Genomic DNA, 14,776 nt, shown 5'->3' on the forward strand with positions numbered 1-14,776 from the left:
ATACATTATACAATGTCTCACACAGCCCATGGTAAATAGACAATAAGAAGTAGCTTGAAAACCAAAAACCTTTGTTATAGAACGGCGAGAGGCAGAAAATAGATAGGTACCTGTACAGTACATAAATATAGTTTATAATAAAGAATCCATTACACGAAAATGTCGATATCCCAACAATATATGTACACTGTTTCAAAGCGTTTTAATAGCGAAATAATTGCAGCATATTTTGTTCAATTTTTTGAATGGAATTTTGTTTCGACGTGCCACGTTGGGCCCCTGAATGTCGGGGGCCCCGTATAATTGATACGGCTGATACGGCGGTAGCTACGCCTCTTATTCACTATTCCGATTGTAGAGATTCCGAGTGAGTTATAGAATACCGATTTTGCCTATTTCTATTCGACTTTGCCACTTCTATTCGATTTTCCTTACTTCTATCATCGAAATGAGTTACAGAATAGGCATGATTGTCGTATAATTCTACAACAATCCTACAACAATTCTACCCTCGAGGCATTTTCTTACACTGAATACAATAATTATTAGAACCAGAAATAATAACCAAAAATTTCTGTACCAGCTGGTTTTCGTAAATCGGTATCTTCACAAAAAATTGAAAGATAAAAGTTTATCTTTACAAAAAGTATCAAAAGTATTAAACATTGATTTGTTATCTTAGCATACTTTAAATATTCGTCGTGTGCAAGTACTTGGAGGGAATACGAGAAACGATCGTGCGCGAATAGCGGAGAAATCCTGCAACTTTCTTAAATAAATCATATTGTCAATTATATTTCATACCTACTGTCATTGAACAAGAAAAATTATATGTTGCTCCACAATATTGATATGATATGCAGTTATTATATAAAAGTAAATTTAATTAATTGATTTTGCTTGCAGTACTTCATGTTAATAATTAATTTTATTTACTGCATACAATTGTTTACCTTTTAATAACATAACCTCAATATTACTTTTTCTTCTTATAATTATTTTTGGGCTATGGCCTTAACAAGTATCCAGCAACCAGGACTAATATAATTGCTCAATATAATTAAATGTGCGAAAAATGTTGCTAAGCTATGAAATCAGGTGTCGCTTTTCCGAACTTGCACGGTCCCAATAGTCATATGTTGCCAAAAAATTAAGTTCAAGAAATTATTCCTTCTGGTTGTAACACTTCTAATGTCACTGAGTATAATTTAATATGTTTTCTGTTATTTAATATACTTTCTGTTAAAGACGGTCACTCGACTTGCAAGAGCCCTCTTCGAAATAGCCAAAGACAGAGATTACGCTTCGCAAGTCTTAAAAACGCTGACGTTGGCTCAGATGCTGGAGCAGCAAATGTGGCAAGATATGCATCCGCTAGTACAGTTCAAGGAATTGATTCCGCATTTAAGCACGCATCGTGCTACGGAAATCCTCAACACACCAGTTTGGCAGATGCGGGAAATGTCAGAAAGGGACCTGGAAAATGTATTTCGCAGCAGACACGTCGGTAGCAGGGTTAAACATTTTTGCCAAGTGTTTCCACAGGTAATTGATTCGATTCAGATTCTAAATTACTTTTTTGGTATCTAGTCGAGGCAATAAAGCACTGAACCTCCGAAAAAAAAAAAACGACGAGCCGGATCTTAATTTGATTTGTGAATGCGCCAGGAAACGTTGTTACCCATAGCCATGAGATAATATTGAAAAACTCCAACAAAAAATGCATTCTTAAGTGCATCTCAAACATACAATAAAAAAAAAATCAGAACTCGTCAATTATCGGCGGAAATGAGTTCAGTTTCGTTACTCGGGGATTTTTGGGGTCTCTGAAAACGAATATGACGTCGTAAGTGATCTCCGGAGTACCTGGTGCCCAGGGTACCTACTGTTTACCTCGTCTTCTGGAGTTTTCGACAAATTCATTAAACAATTAGTCAAAAATCATTACTCAGGCGGTTTTTGGGGTCTCTGACGACGAATATGACATCTTGATGCGTTTTAACATGTCTGCTCAGATGGGAGCAGGGATAAAACTAACTATAAAGATACTGGGGGGTCGAAATGGGCTAAAGTTGAAGGAGCAGGCACATAAAGCCTCATTGCGAACGACAGCTTAGGTTTTGTTCGGTGGCGGGTCGTGGAATCGTTAGGGGGGGAGAGGGTTTAAAGATGACTAACTACCATAACTAAATAAACAAAGGATACTTACAAAGACTGGAGGACTTTCCTACTATTTAAAGAAATTTGGACGCCGTTTGAAAAATCCTCCGATACACATATTTGGTACTTACTGGATACGTTACAGTACTTATAGATACCAAATGGGGAGACATTCATCTTAGATTCCTCTGTTGGGTCAAACTGGGCTATTCTTTACCATCTTTTTTTGGCTTCTATGCCATTTCTTTTTCTCTACTCTAAAACTTATTTCACTTGTATTAGACATCTGGTTAATAATTTTCCAAAAAAAGGTTACAGAAATAAAAATAGGTAAATTTTATAATGTTTATTCAAACCTTCTGACTTTATTTTTACTTTGAGAATAAACATGTTCTCAATCTGGAAATGAATAATAAAAAAAATATATGATTTTACAAATACAAAAATTCTTAACCTTATTTTTAGGAGTGTATCTCTAAACAAAAATTTGACTTATGCTGTCAAATGTCACTGCCGTTTTATCTAATTTACAAAAAACTTTCCATGTTGAAAACAAACTATTAAAATATTTAAAAGTTTTACCAAATTTAATATTCACTTGGAAGTTAATCAAAAACAATAATATCTCATACCTTACTAAATGTCACACTTCGCACTTAACCAAAAATTTTTTATTCAAGACGGGGAAGGCAGGCATTCAATTCATAATGAAACAGGAAACAGGGCAAAATTGAGACCAAATAACATCTCATCGGGGAATCAGGACTTCATATGGGAACATGACCATAGCATCATAAAAACAGGGACAGCTACACAAAAGACAGAAACCCGCACTTCTCTACCGGCATAACTGCGTCATAAAACTATTCTGTATACTCGATTTTCACCGTAATTATCCAACATAATGAAGTGAAAATTTCTACCAGTATTCCATAATATTCACTGGACAAGTTGCAAATCCTTCACTTAGTTTAATATAACGACAACAGCAGTGGTGTCATGGCAAAATTAGCAGTGCCGGAACGCACTGCTAATTTTTGTTTACAAAATCTAAATTCTCTATTTATTTTTTTTTTCTTTTCTTAACCAGTGCCGGAACGGCGTTCCCGCACCATGACACCACTGGACAACAGCTAATTTTAAGCAGGTAGGTGCGTTTCTTTGTGAGTTTTACGGGAACCGGTGTTTACCTTTCAAACATGCTTTTAGAACTGAACTATTCTTCGTCACATCTCTCGCGCGTCAAACCGAAGCATTTCTCCTCGGCCACAGACATTGACCAATCGGCCGAGAGAAACTATAGGATCTTTAAAATCTAATCCAATAGTAACAAGGGATACTTCGCGCTCAAAAGAAAAGAAATATGCGTAGAATTTTTCAAGGAATTTTTAACGAATCATTCTAGAATAACAGATGTTTACACAAATAAACAGGAAATTTCCTAACGTTTCCAAATGTTAAGCAATAATCCGTAATACTTAGAAGCAGGGGCGGTTCAGAATTTTAATGATATATAAACTCATAAAATAAATTAGAAAAATATATATTTTTCTCGAGATAGCATATAAAATTAATGAATTCTATTAACAAAACATTGTAGCGGAAATTTGTAATGCTACAATCTGAAGTGACCTCTGGAGTTCCTGGTGCCCAGGGTACCTACTGTTTACCTCGTCTTCTAGAGTTTTCGACAAATTCATTAAACAATTAGTCAAAAATGATTACTTGGGGGGTTTTTAGGGTCGCTGACGACGAATATGACATCGGAAGTGACCTCTGGAGTACCTGGTGCCCAGGGTACCTACTGTTTACCTGCTCTCCTGGAGTTTACGATAATTTTGATAAATAATTAGTCAAAACTTGATACTTGAGCGTTTTTATGCTCGCTGAGAACGTATTTAATATCGAAAACGATCTTCTGAGTAACCTTTACGTCATAGAGTTTCAGTTGATATCTTTAAAAAAATAACACATTTTTTTTTTAAATTTGGCGCTTCAAATTCTCTTGATAGCATTGATGAATATTTATAAAATCAATGGTACCACTGCGTATGAAAAGAAGGAGATTTTACTTTTTTGTACAGCTTTATTTAAAATTTAATATGTATTGACAAAACAAAAAGCAAAAAATCAACATTGGTCATTTTAACATCAAGACACAGTATGTGACTACTGGTATGTGGCACAGTATGTAAATACCTTCTCAGCGAGCACAAAAAACCCCCCAAGTATCAAGTTTTGACTAATTATTTATCAAAATTATCGAAAACTCCAGGAGACTAGGTAAACAGTAGGTACCCTGGGCACCACTTCCGGAGATCACTTTCAACATCATATTCTCAGTGACTCCGAAAACCCCCGAGTAACAAAATTGAACTCATTTCCGCTGATATTCGACGAGTTCTGAATTTTTTTTATTGTCTGTTTGAGATGCCCTTTAAGAATGCATTTTTGTTGCAGTTTTTCAATATTATCTCATGGCTATGGGTCACAAAGTTTCCTGGCGCATTCACAAATCGAGTGCAAAAAGAATTATTAATAGGCTATTGATTATGTATTTTAGAAAGGAACTACAACGTTAACGGGGTTTTATTGTTGTATATAGTCAATGGACCTCTAAATATGAAAAAACCGCAGAGTGCTACCATTTAGAGGGGTGCGTTTTTGAGAAAGGGGTGAATTAGTGTGAGAAAGGCACAGGACGAATTAGGGTGAGTTCTATGCACTTTTGGTACAAACACGTCTACAGGATAATTGTTCCAGGTTTAATTCACTATCGAAACATCACATATTAAAGTCAAAAATATTTTCTTTTACAAAAATATTATATTCAAAAGAAAAGCAAGAAAAAAACACGAAAGATAGCAATTATGTTTTTTGCCCCATATAGGTCTGGATCCCGCGTATGAAAAAAAAGTTGATTAATAGCAAGCTGAAAATTTGTTAATAGCTTAAGGGTGTCTAGTCGGATAAACTTTGATATATGGGAACACTGGAACAGGGGCAGTTTTAATTGTGGAACAGGTTAAAAATTTGGAACGGTCAGGCCACGAAAACGGCACATGTATTTTGTCCGACAGAACAGACTTAAACTCTCCGAACAGAGATTAAACTCTCATGCAAAAATTAGACTGCTATTTATCACCAAATGGGCGTTTTAATGAGTGGAACATGTAGAATATGTCAAATGACAGGAATTATGACAGGCGATAAATAGCAGTCTGATTTTTCCATGAGAGTTTAATCTCTGTTCGGAGAGTTTAAGTCTGTTCTGTCGGACAAAATAAATGTGCCGTTTTCGTGGTCTGACCGTTCCAAATTTTTAACCTGTTCCACAATTAAAACTGCTCCTGTTCCAGTGTTCCCATATATCAAAGTTTATCCGACTAGACACCCTTAAGCTATTAACAAATTTTCAGCTTGCTATTAATCAACTTTTTTTTCATACGCGGGATCCAGACCTAATAACTTTTTTCCACGGCGATATAGGTACAGGCAGAAAAAAAACTTCCATCCTTCCTCTTTAAAATGACGTTTGGTAGAAGTCTCTATGATTTACAGTTTCCAAAATATGATTTTTCAAAATTCGCCACTCACAGCGATTTTGGCCCATTTCCCTTGATACTTCAAACATCTTCAAACAGACCTCAAACATTGTTCTGTAACTTTTTTGTACGTAGCTTTTGGTTGAAGCAATGTTACATTTAATACGAAGTATTAAATGTAGAAGTGTATTGAAGTGTATGAAGTGTATTGTAGAAGGCTTTATGACTATTTTTGAGCAAGTTAAGCTGTTCAAAGTTTTATACTTTTAATGATTTTTGATATATTTTACGATTATTTTTAAATTTCTCATAACTTTTTTTATTGTATATTTAAGTATATACATTGTACAATAAAAAAGAAAGCTTATTTTCTTTACTTTAAAAGGGTGTATTGTAAAAAATTCTAGGACTATTTTTAAACAAGATATGCTTTTTCAAAATGTGACATATACACATGCAATAGGTACCACTAAGTTGGAACCATATGGAAAACTTTTTTATTTTAAACTTTATGAAAAAAATTATTGTTTATAAAATGCTCTGCATAGTCTAAAACCTAAGATGCAATCATCAGATATAAAATTTTATCAATGGTGTACGAGGTATGTTAAAAATATGAATTTCGCTCAAGAGTAAAGTACCTTTATATTTCACAATATCGAAAAGTGTTATTAAGTAAAGTTATTTAGAATTAAAAATTATGTTATAATGTGCAATTATATTCTTCTAATTGAAAAAAAAATAAAAAAAAATTTAAAATTTTCTCAAATTACGGATACCCTTGGATATCCTATGGATATCTTGTTTAAAAATAGTCCTAGAATTTTTGGCAATACACCATTTTAAAGTAAAGAAAATAATATTTTTTATTCCACAATGTACATGAAAAAAAGTCATAATGAGAAATTTAAAAAATAATCATAAAAAATATCAAAAATCATTAAAACTACAAAACTTTGAAAAAGCATAACTTGCTTAAAAACAGCCGTATAGCCTTACACAATAGACCCTTTTAAAGGTAATTGACTTCTCTTTCTACTGAATGTACCTCTCTTTCTACTGCATATACCTATAAATGCGTATAAAAAAGTCAAAGAACAGTGTATGCAAAATAATGGGAAAAATGGCCCAAAAATGATGTAAGCGGCGAACTATGAAAAATCCTATTTCGGAAACCATAAATCCTAGAAACTTTCATCAAACTTCATTTTAAAGAGAAATGATGGAAGTTATTTTTCGCTGAAGCAATGCCTATGCCTATATCCCTGTGGAAAAAAGTTATGGGGCAAAAAACACAATTGATTTCTCTCGCGTTTATTTCTTGCTTTTCTTTTGAATATATTTTTGCAAAAAAAATATTTTTGAGTTTAAAATGTGACATTTCGATAGGAAATTTAACCTGGAATAATTTTCTAGTAGACATCTTTGTACCAAAAGTGCATAGAACTCACCCTAATTCACCCTGTGCCTAGGGACTAATTCACCTCTTTCTCAAAAACACCGCGGTTTTTTCAAGTTTAGAGGTCCATTGACCATATGAGACAATAAAATCCCGTTAACGTTGTAGTTCCTTTTAGCTCTCTTATTTTGATCATAATCAATAGCCTATTCGCGGTGTGCAAGTACTTGGAAGGGAAACGAGAAACGACCATGCGCGAGTCGCGGAGAAATATTGCAACTATCTTAAATAATTAAATTGTTTACGTTTGCATAACATAACCTGCATCTTATTTTTTCTTCTTACTATTTTTTTGGACTATGGCCTTGACAATTATCCAGTAACCAGGACTAATATAATTGGCCAATATAATTAAAAGTGCGAATAAAAGTACAGAGCGTAGAAATAGGGGTCGCTTTGCCGAACTTGCACGGTCCCAATAAGATCCGTCTTGTCGTTTTTTTTTCGGAGGTGCTTTATTGCCTCGCCTAATCTAAAATATCCTTTCTACAGGTTGAAGTCGAGTTCATCGTCAAACCAATTACAGAAGGTGTTATAAGAATTAAACTTTTGATTTCGCCCAAGTTCAAATGGGACCATAGTGTCCACGGAACTGCCCAACACTTTTATGCGTGGGTTGAAGACCCTCAACACGACAGTATCTACCACATGGAATCATTTGTAGTTACAAAGAGGATGTGCATGAGCGAGGAGCCGATAGAACTGGTTTTCACGGTTCCTTTAACCAAACCACTGTCCTTGGAGTACTTCATTCATGTTACAAATAGCCAATTTCTACGTAAGTAAAATTTTATTACTAATTTTTGTGTATCAAAAAAGATAGTTCTTTCATCAGTTTTTGCCGTGTTCCGTGGGTATTACAATTCTTTTTTTTCTATCTATCCATTTAGCCATCTTTTTCTGTCCATCCATTCGTCTTCTTTGATGGCTCTCTCTCTCATGATGTGCCGTACATTTTCTTCCCAAAAAATAAAAACCTTATCTTGTAAAACGTATATTTAAAATCCCTAAAAAGGGCTGTATCACAACAAAACGTTTTCGGAAGCAATATTCCATCATCAGTGTTATCACAGGTTTACATGCTTTAAGCTTAAGCCACCAAAATGTACGGGTAAAAACCCTTACATTGATATTAAACAGTTGGGGTTACATTATATTATCTGATTTTAAAGGATGTTAAAAATATTTCCAGATTAACCCCTGGCATCACATGACATCAAACATATTGGTTGGGAAATTGTAGGTAGAACCTTACATGGCAGAGTTTAGGTGACAAAATTTTTTTTTCCTTCTGATATTTTCTTCCCAAGTACCTGAAGGCCTTCCCGTTCTTCTTCTTGGTTGTGGTATGTAATTTAAAGCTTTAGTTGGCAATATATCTTCATTCATTCGTTTCACGTGACCAGGCCACACTAGTTGTCTCGTTCCAATTCTATCTACACTGGAATATACAGTATTTGTCCTCCTTCTAATATCTTCATTCCTGATGTGATCTTTTTTTGGATTATATCACACGCTCTCCTTAGATAATCCACTTCTACTACTTCTATTCTTTTTCTATCTTCTTTCGTTATCTGCCAAACTTCTGCCCCATAAGTCATAATAGGCTATATCTTTAGACCATAGTAGAGAGCTTAGAATGTTAACCACTTTTTTGCCCTGCTGCGTTCTGGTTTCGATGTGTCTTTTGGTAGTGCCTTCTTTAGATATTATAGATCCGAGATATTTATATTCTTTACATGTTTTTTTGGTTCTAATTTCTAAATCTGGATCTTCTTCATCATCCCATATTTTAAGATACTCTGTCTTTGACATATTCATATTGAGGCCCCATTTTTCATATTCTTTCTTTAGTTTTCTAAACATCTAGTCCATGTCTTCCTCATCATTCTTGTTTTTAATCAATAATATTTTCGCGTCTGATATCCTAGACGCATTGCGTAATAGGCATTTCAAAAAAAAAAAAAATTCTAAGTATATCACCATTACGAGATTAATGTGTTGCTGACTGCATAACTCGTAGTATCTATTTATCAATTATTGACATATTCATATGTTTAATCGTCAAATATTACACAACTTTAACTATATAATTTTATATAATTTCAACACCAATATATGGATATTTGATAATGTTTTATTTTAACATCGACATAAACTTTAAATTTCATTGGCGGAAGTAACAAAATAGTTCATAACGTTGCATTGACAATCTAATCTGTCACTGACATATTTCTGAAGTTCTTTTACCTGTCAGTTCAGTTGACACTCAATTTTTAATATGTAAGGTTCATTCCTTGCAAATCATATCCACGTGGGTTAGAGTCCTGTGTTGCCCTGGGTTATATCCAGGAATATTTGCAACATCGATCATCATTATCAATAATATGTAGTATCATTTAACATCTTATACCTTTTAAAGGGTTTTCACCCATAACTTTTTGGTGGCTCACGCATGCATGCTATTGTAAGTATGGCCTGTGTCAATTCTTAACCTTAGTCAACTTTTATCACATTTTCTATTATTAATTAGGTTATACTTACTATTTTAGGGCTTAACAGTGATGATGGATTACTTATTAATCCGAAAACGTTTTGTTTTGTGATGTAACCCTTATTGGGGTATTTTTAATATACCTTTTACAAAAGATCTTGTATTTTTTGTGATTTATGGTATACAGCCAGCTACAGGAATTTTATTTTCCTCGTGGATTTTAATAATATTTTTGATCTCACAAGTATATAAGTTTCAAGCTGATTCTTGAAGAGAAAGTAAATCTATGAGTTCTAATACGAAAAACAGAGCAGTTATATAAAGAAGCATAATTGTTGGTTAACAGTATTCAGCAAGCAGCATGGGAAAACACTCCTACACTAAAACCTAGGTTAAAAGGAAACAGTTATACAAAGGAAGTAAGGACCATGATAATTGAGAAAAGAAAGCTAAGAACAATTTGGCAACAAACAGGAGCTCCTGAAGATAAGACTAAATCGTGGCAGTCAACAACTCAGAAGAAATATCCTACGACCAAAGAATGATTCAATAGGGAACTTGCACATTTTTTTTATTACATAATAATGTTCAGTTTTGTATAAAAATGAGATTTCCAAAATTTCACGCTTCAAAAACTCATAATAACTTAGAAGTACAAATTTAAAGTCTTCTATATTTTAAAATAGTTCAAACGACCCGTGACGTCGCAGAGTTTAACTATATGGTTCCGTTTATGGTTATAATTAGGTATATTCTTCTTCTTCTTCTTTAGTTTATTGGCCTCCACCTACTTGGGTATTTGGTCAGCTCGTCGTCGCTTAATAAAGGAAAATATTTATATTCTAATGACATTTATCGTATGCCATTGTAATAGTATGCCAGTTTGTTGAGATTGGAGTTTGATACAGTTTTTGAAGGAAAGGAGAGAAGGTTTACTATGAAAAATAAAACCATTTTGTAAAAGTACAAGTTTTCTATGAATATTTCAAACGATCAAAAACACTTGTAACGTCACATAACTGTATTTTCTACTGACGTTTATAATGTCTAATTTAATTTTGTTTACGAATGTAAACATATAACCCCGTGACGTCACGACGCGTTTTGGGCTGGCTAATATAAGTTGAATTTTTAATCGTCTTTAGGGGCCAAACGGAACACAAAAACAACTTTTTTATCTTTGATACATGTTTTAAATTATGTTCTGTTGTGATGTATAACATTTTTTTCGAATTTAAAATTTTATGCAAGTTCCCTATTCATTCTTACTTACAGCAGTTAATAGATGACGGTAGCAATGATTATTCTTCATGGAAATTTACTAAAAGACTAAGACCTATTATTCACTCTCTGCCTATTAAACCAGAAAATGGAAACTGGGCCAGAAGTAGTACACGAAAAACAGAGCTATTTGCTACATATCTTGGTACTATCAAAGATGGTATTAAAGACGAGAAATTTAGCTCTTTACGGATCAGAGTTGCGACCGGAAGTACTGTTTTAAAGTCGCCGAAATAGTACAAGCGATATATTATTCGACGCGCCTTAGCGTCGAGAACGAGAACGAGAAGACGAGAAATATACTTCCGATTTTTATTATTTTACTTTTATTATTTAGTTCAGACTAAAATTGTTAACAGAAAGTGCTACATTATAGTCGGCATGTGGTAAATCATCGTATTGAAAAGTCAAGCTCAAAAATTTGTATCCGGGTTTGATGTCATTTCCGGTTAACACGTTGACGGACAAAATGCCTATAGACGTCTAATTTCCATTGATGTAATGTGACACAGCGTCTATAGACGTTGCATTTTCCCCTATTCTATTTTGCAAAATACATATAGTGTCACAACACTTGCTTATACATTTGACGCACTTTCCGTCAATGTGTTAAATAGTTATGTCTGGAAGTTTTGCAAAAATGGCAAAAAACTCAAAATGAATGAAATCGTATATCAATCGACGCAAAGTTACACGAAGAGTTCAAATATCAACCGGTTCTAGTTCTCGTCACGTTGGGTAAAAATCTAGGACTTACTAAGTCCAAAAGAACGATTACCTAAGTAGAAATCGAAACGTCAAAATAAACTTATTTTAAAGTAAATCATCATCATTCTCTTTGCCTTATCCCTATGCGGGGTCGGCTTCCCTAATTGCATTTCTCCACACAATTCTATCTTGGGTCATATCAATGTTAATCTCCTTTACCAACATGGCTTGCCTTATCGTCTCCCCCCCCCCCAGGTCTTCTTTGGTCTTCCTCTCCTGGTCTGGAATCTGCACTTCAGCTATTCTTCGTATTGGGTGATTAACGTCTCGACGTTGAACATGACCAAACCATCTTAACCTATGCTCTCTCATTTTGGCATCAATTGGTGCCACACCTAGACTTCCCCTAATATACTCATTTCTAATTTTATCCTTCTTTGTCACTCCACTCATCCATTTAAGGATTCTCATTTCCGCTACAAGCATTCGTTGTTCCTCTTTCTTTTTCACTGCTTAACATTCAGTTCCGTACATCATAGCTGGTATTATGGCTGTTTTATAGAATTTTCCCTTCAGCTTTATTAGAATTTTTCTGTCACACAACACACCACTCGCTTCTTTCCACTTCATCCATCCAGCCCGAATTCTACTGCATGCATCTCCATATATTTCTCCATTACTCTGTAATACCGATCCTAGGTACTTAAAACTATTGCTTTTCACAATAATTTCACCATCCAAAGATACCATTTTGTTTGTAGTAACTCCATCTTTAAATGAACATTCCAAATACTCTGTTTTTGCCCTACTAAATTTTAAACCTTTTTCCTCCAGAGCTTGTCTCCACTGTTCCAGTTTTTGTTCTAAGTCTCTTTCGCTATTTCCTACTAACACTACATCATCAGCATATATTAGGCACCATGGAATGCTACCCTGCAGTTTCGCTGTTATCTGTTCCAAAACTAATGAGAATAAATAAGGACTAAGCACCGAGCCTTGGTGCAATCCTACTTTCACCTGAAATTTATCAGTCTCTCCCACACCTGTCCTAACACTAGTTGTTACTCCCTCATACATATCCCTTACAATCTTTACATATTCACCAGGGACTCCTTTCTTATTGAGTGCCCACCACAGAATCTCTCGAGGAACTCTATCATATGCTTTCTCAAGATCAATGAATACCATATGAGCGTTGGTCTCTTTATTCATGGATTTTTCCATCAGTTGCCTTACAATGAAAATTGCATCTGTTGATCTGCCCTGCATAAAGCCAAATTGATTCTCGGATATGTCGGTCTCTTCACGTATCCGTCTATCAATTACTCTCTCCCATATTTTCATGGTGTGGCTAAGCAGTTTTATAGTCCTGTAGTTTGTACATTGTTGTATGTCTCCCTTGTTTTTGTAGACAGGTACTAATATACTGCTTCTCCATTCGTCTGGCATTTGCCCAACTTCCATAATTCTATTAAATATACCTGCTAGCCAACTTATTCCTGTCTCTCCCAATGCTCTCCATACTTCCCCAGGAATATCATCTGGTCCGACTGCTTGTTCTTTCTTTATTTTTTGAAACGCTTTAAACTTATTTTAAAGTAAACTCGTGGCTTATTTCTAATAAAAATATTAAATTGACAGTTGTAGTTTCAACAATATGGCCCTTATGTAAAAGTTTGAAAGTCCCTATTGGAACACTTTGTATACCATATATTTAACTGAATGATAGTTGATGACTTGAAGCTTTTATTATTGTTTTATATATTTGTTAGATTGTGAAACGCTTCAAGTTCTACGCCTGGAAGATTTAAAACTATTTACCACCGATTCTTTCCAAACCAAAATTTTGGACGTTCAACCTCTACCAAAAACCGTTTTGCAAAACAAATCCTACGAAGATCTCTACCCTTTCACACATTTCAACGCCGTGCAAAGTCAGGTGTTCCATTCGTGCTATTTTACCGACACACCTGTCATACTAGGAGCTCCAACAGGATCTGGAAAAACCATCGTTGCCGAATTGTGCATTTTGAGGTTGTTTCGAAGAAATCCAAACTTAAAGGTAAGTCATTTTTGTATTGTTGTTATCAATTACAAGGTACGTGGCTAAAAACATATATGGCGCGAATTTGCTACAATTTCCTTTGTTTCAGAAGAAGAATACCGTTTATAATAATTTCTTTGATTTTAGGTAGTCTATATTGCACCTTTAAAGGCTCTAGTACGAGAAAGAGTAAAAGATTGGTCTGTAAAGTTCGAAAAGATCAACAAGAAAGTGGTGGAAGTAACCGGTGATATAACTCCTCGGTCTGAATTCATAAGGTCCGCCAATATCATCATCACTACTCCCGAAAAGTGGGACGCCATGAGCAGAAATTGGACAGAGAAAGATTTCGTTAAAGACGTAGGTCTAATGGTGATCGACGAAATCCATTTGTTGGGCGAAGATAGAGGACCCGTACTGGAGGTGATCGTTTCTAGGATGAATTATATTAATATGAAGACGAAGAAGTCTATAAGGATTGTCGGATTGTCGACTGCTATGGCGAATCCTGGAGATTTGGCTTACTGGCTAAATGCAGACAGGGTGAGTTACTACTATTACTTTATAAAAAAATAAAACTACTACTTAGTGACTTCTAATAATTAAATTTAATCTATCATTCTCATTCTATAACACTATGAAGAGGGAGGGATCCCATGTATGATTGATTTTTTTTGCATCTTATGCAGTTATTAATAAAAAACTGCATAAGACACAAATTTTTTTCAATCATACATTGGATCCCTCTCTCTTCATATTTTTTTTTTGTATTTTGAAATTATTTACCATAGCTTTTAACATGGCTTTATAATCTTTATAGCTCTCAGCTAGGAATTAAATTTTACACACACTTCAAAAATAATTTTCTTTCCCTGTCACTCAGTTGTCATAAGTGTGTACAAAACATATTAGTCTTTACAATTTTTCTCTTTAATTTGGCTTTGAGGCTTTGAACCTTTAGCCACGTAATATATACATAATAACATCACCTCTTGCAGCTCAAACGTTGAACACTGAACTTTTCTTGCCATTTAATAATAATTTACAGTGAACATAAGGAAATTTCAATGTTTGACGTAACGTTT

At 34.4% G+C, this 14,776-nt stretch overlaps 1 protein-coding gene across 1 annotated transcript in view; it reads left to right on the plus strand.

Annotated features, from left to right (window-relative positions):
* LOC114335494 (activating signal cointegrator 1 complex subunit 3) overlaps nucleotides 1-14,776 on the plus strand; it is a 68,361-nt gene that overhangs the window by 35,754 nt on the left and 17,831 nt on the right. Inside the window, exons 16-19 of the mRNA XM_050646192.1 lie at nucleotides 1,249-1,545; nucleotides 7,657-7,942; nucleotides 13,420-13,709; nucleotides 13,839-14,234. Of these exons, the coding sequence (XP_050502149.1) occupies nucleotides 1,249-1,545; nucleotides 7,657-7,942; nucleotides 13,420-13,709; nucleotides 13,839-14,234 (1,269 nt within the window). The remainder of the gene's footprint in view (nucleotides 1-1,248; nucleotides 1,546-7,656; nucleotides 7,943-13,419; nucleotides 13,710-13,838; nucleotides 14,235-14,776) is intronic.

Source organism: Diabrotica virgifera, chromosome 3 (assembly GCF_917563875.1).
Source record: "Diabrotica virgifera virgifera chromosome 3, PGI_DIABVI_V3a".
Taxonomy (NCBI): domain Eukaryota; kingdom Metazoa; phylum Arthropoda; class Insecta; order Coleoptera; family Chrysomelidae; genus Diabrotica; species Diabrotica virgifera.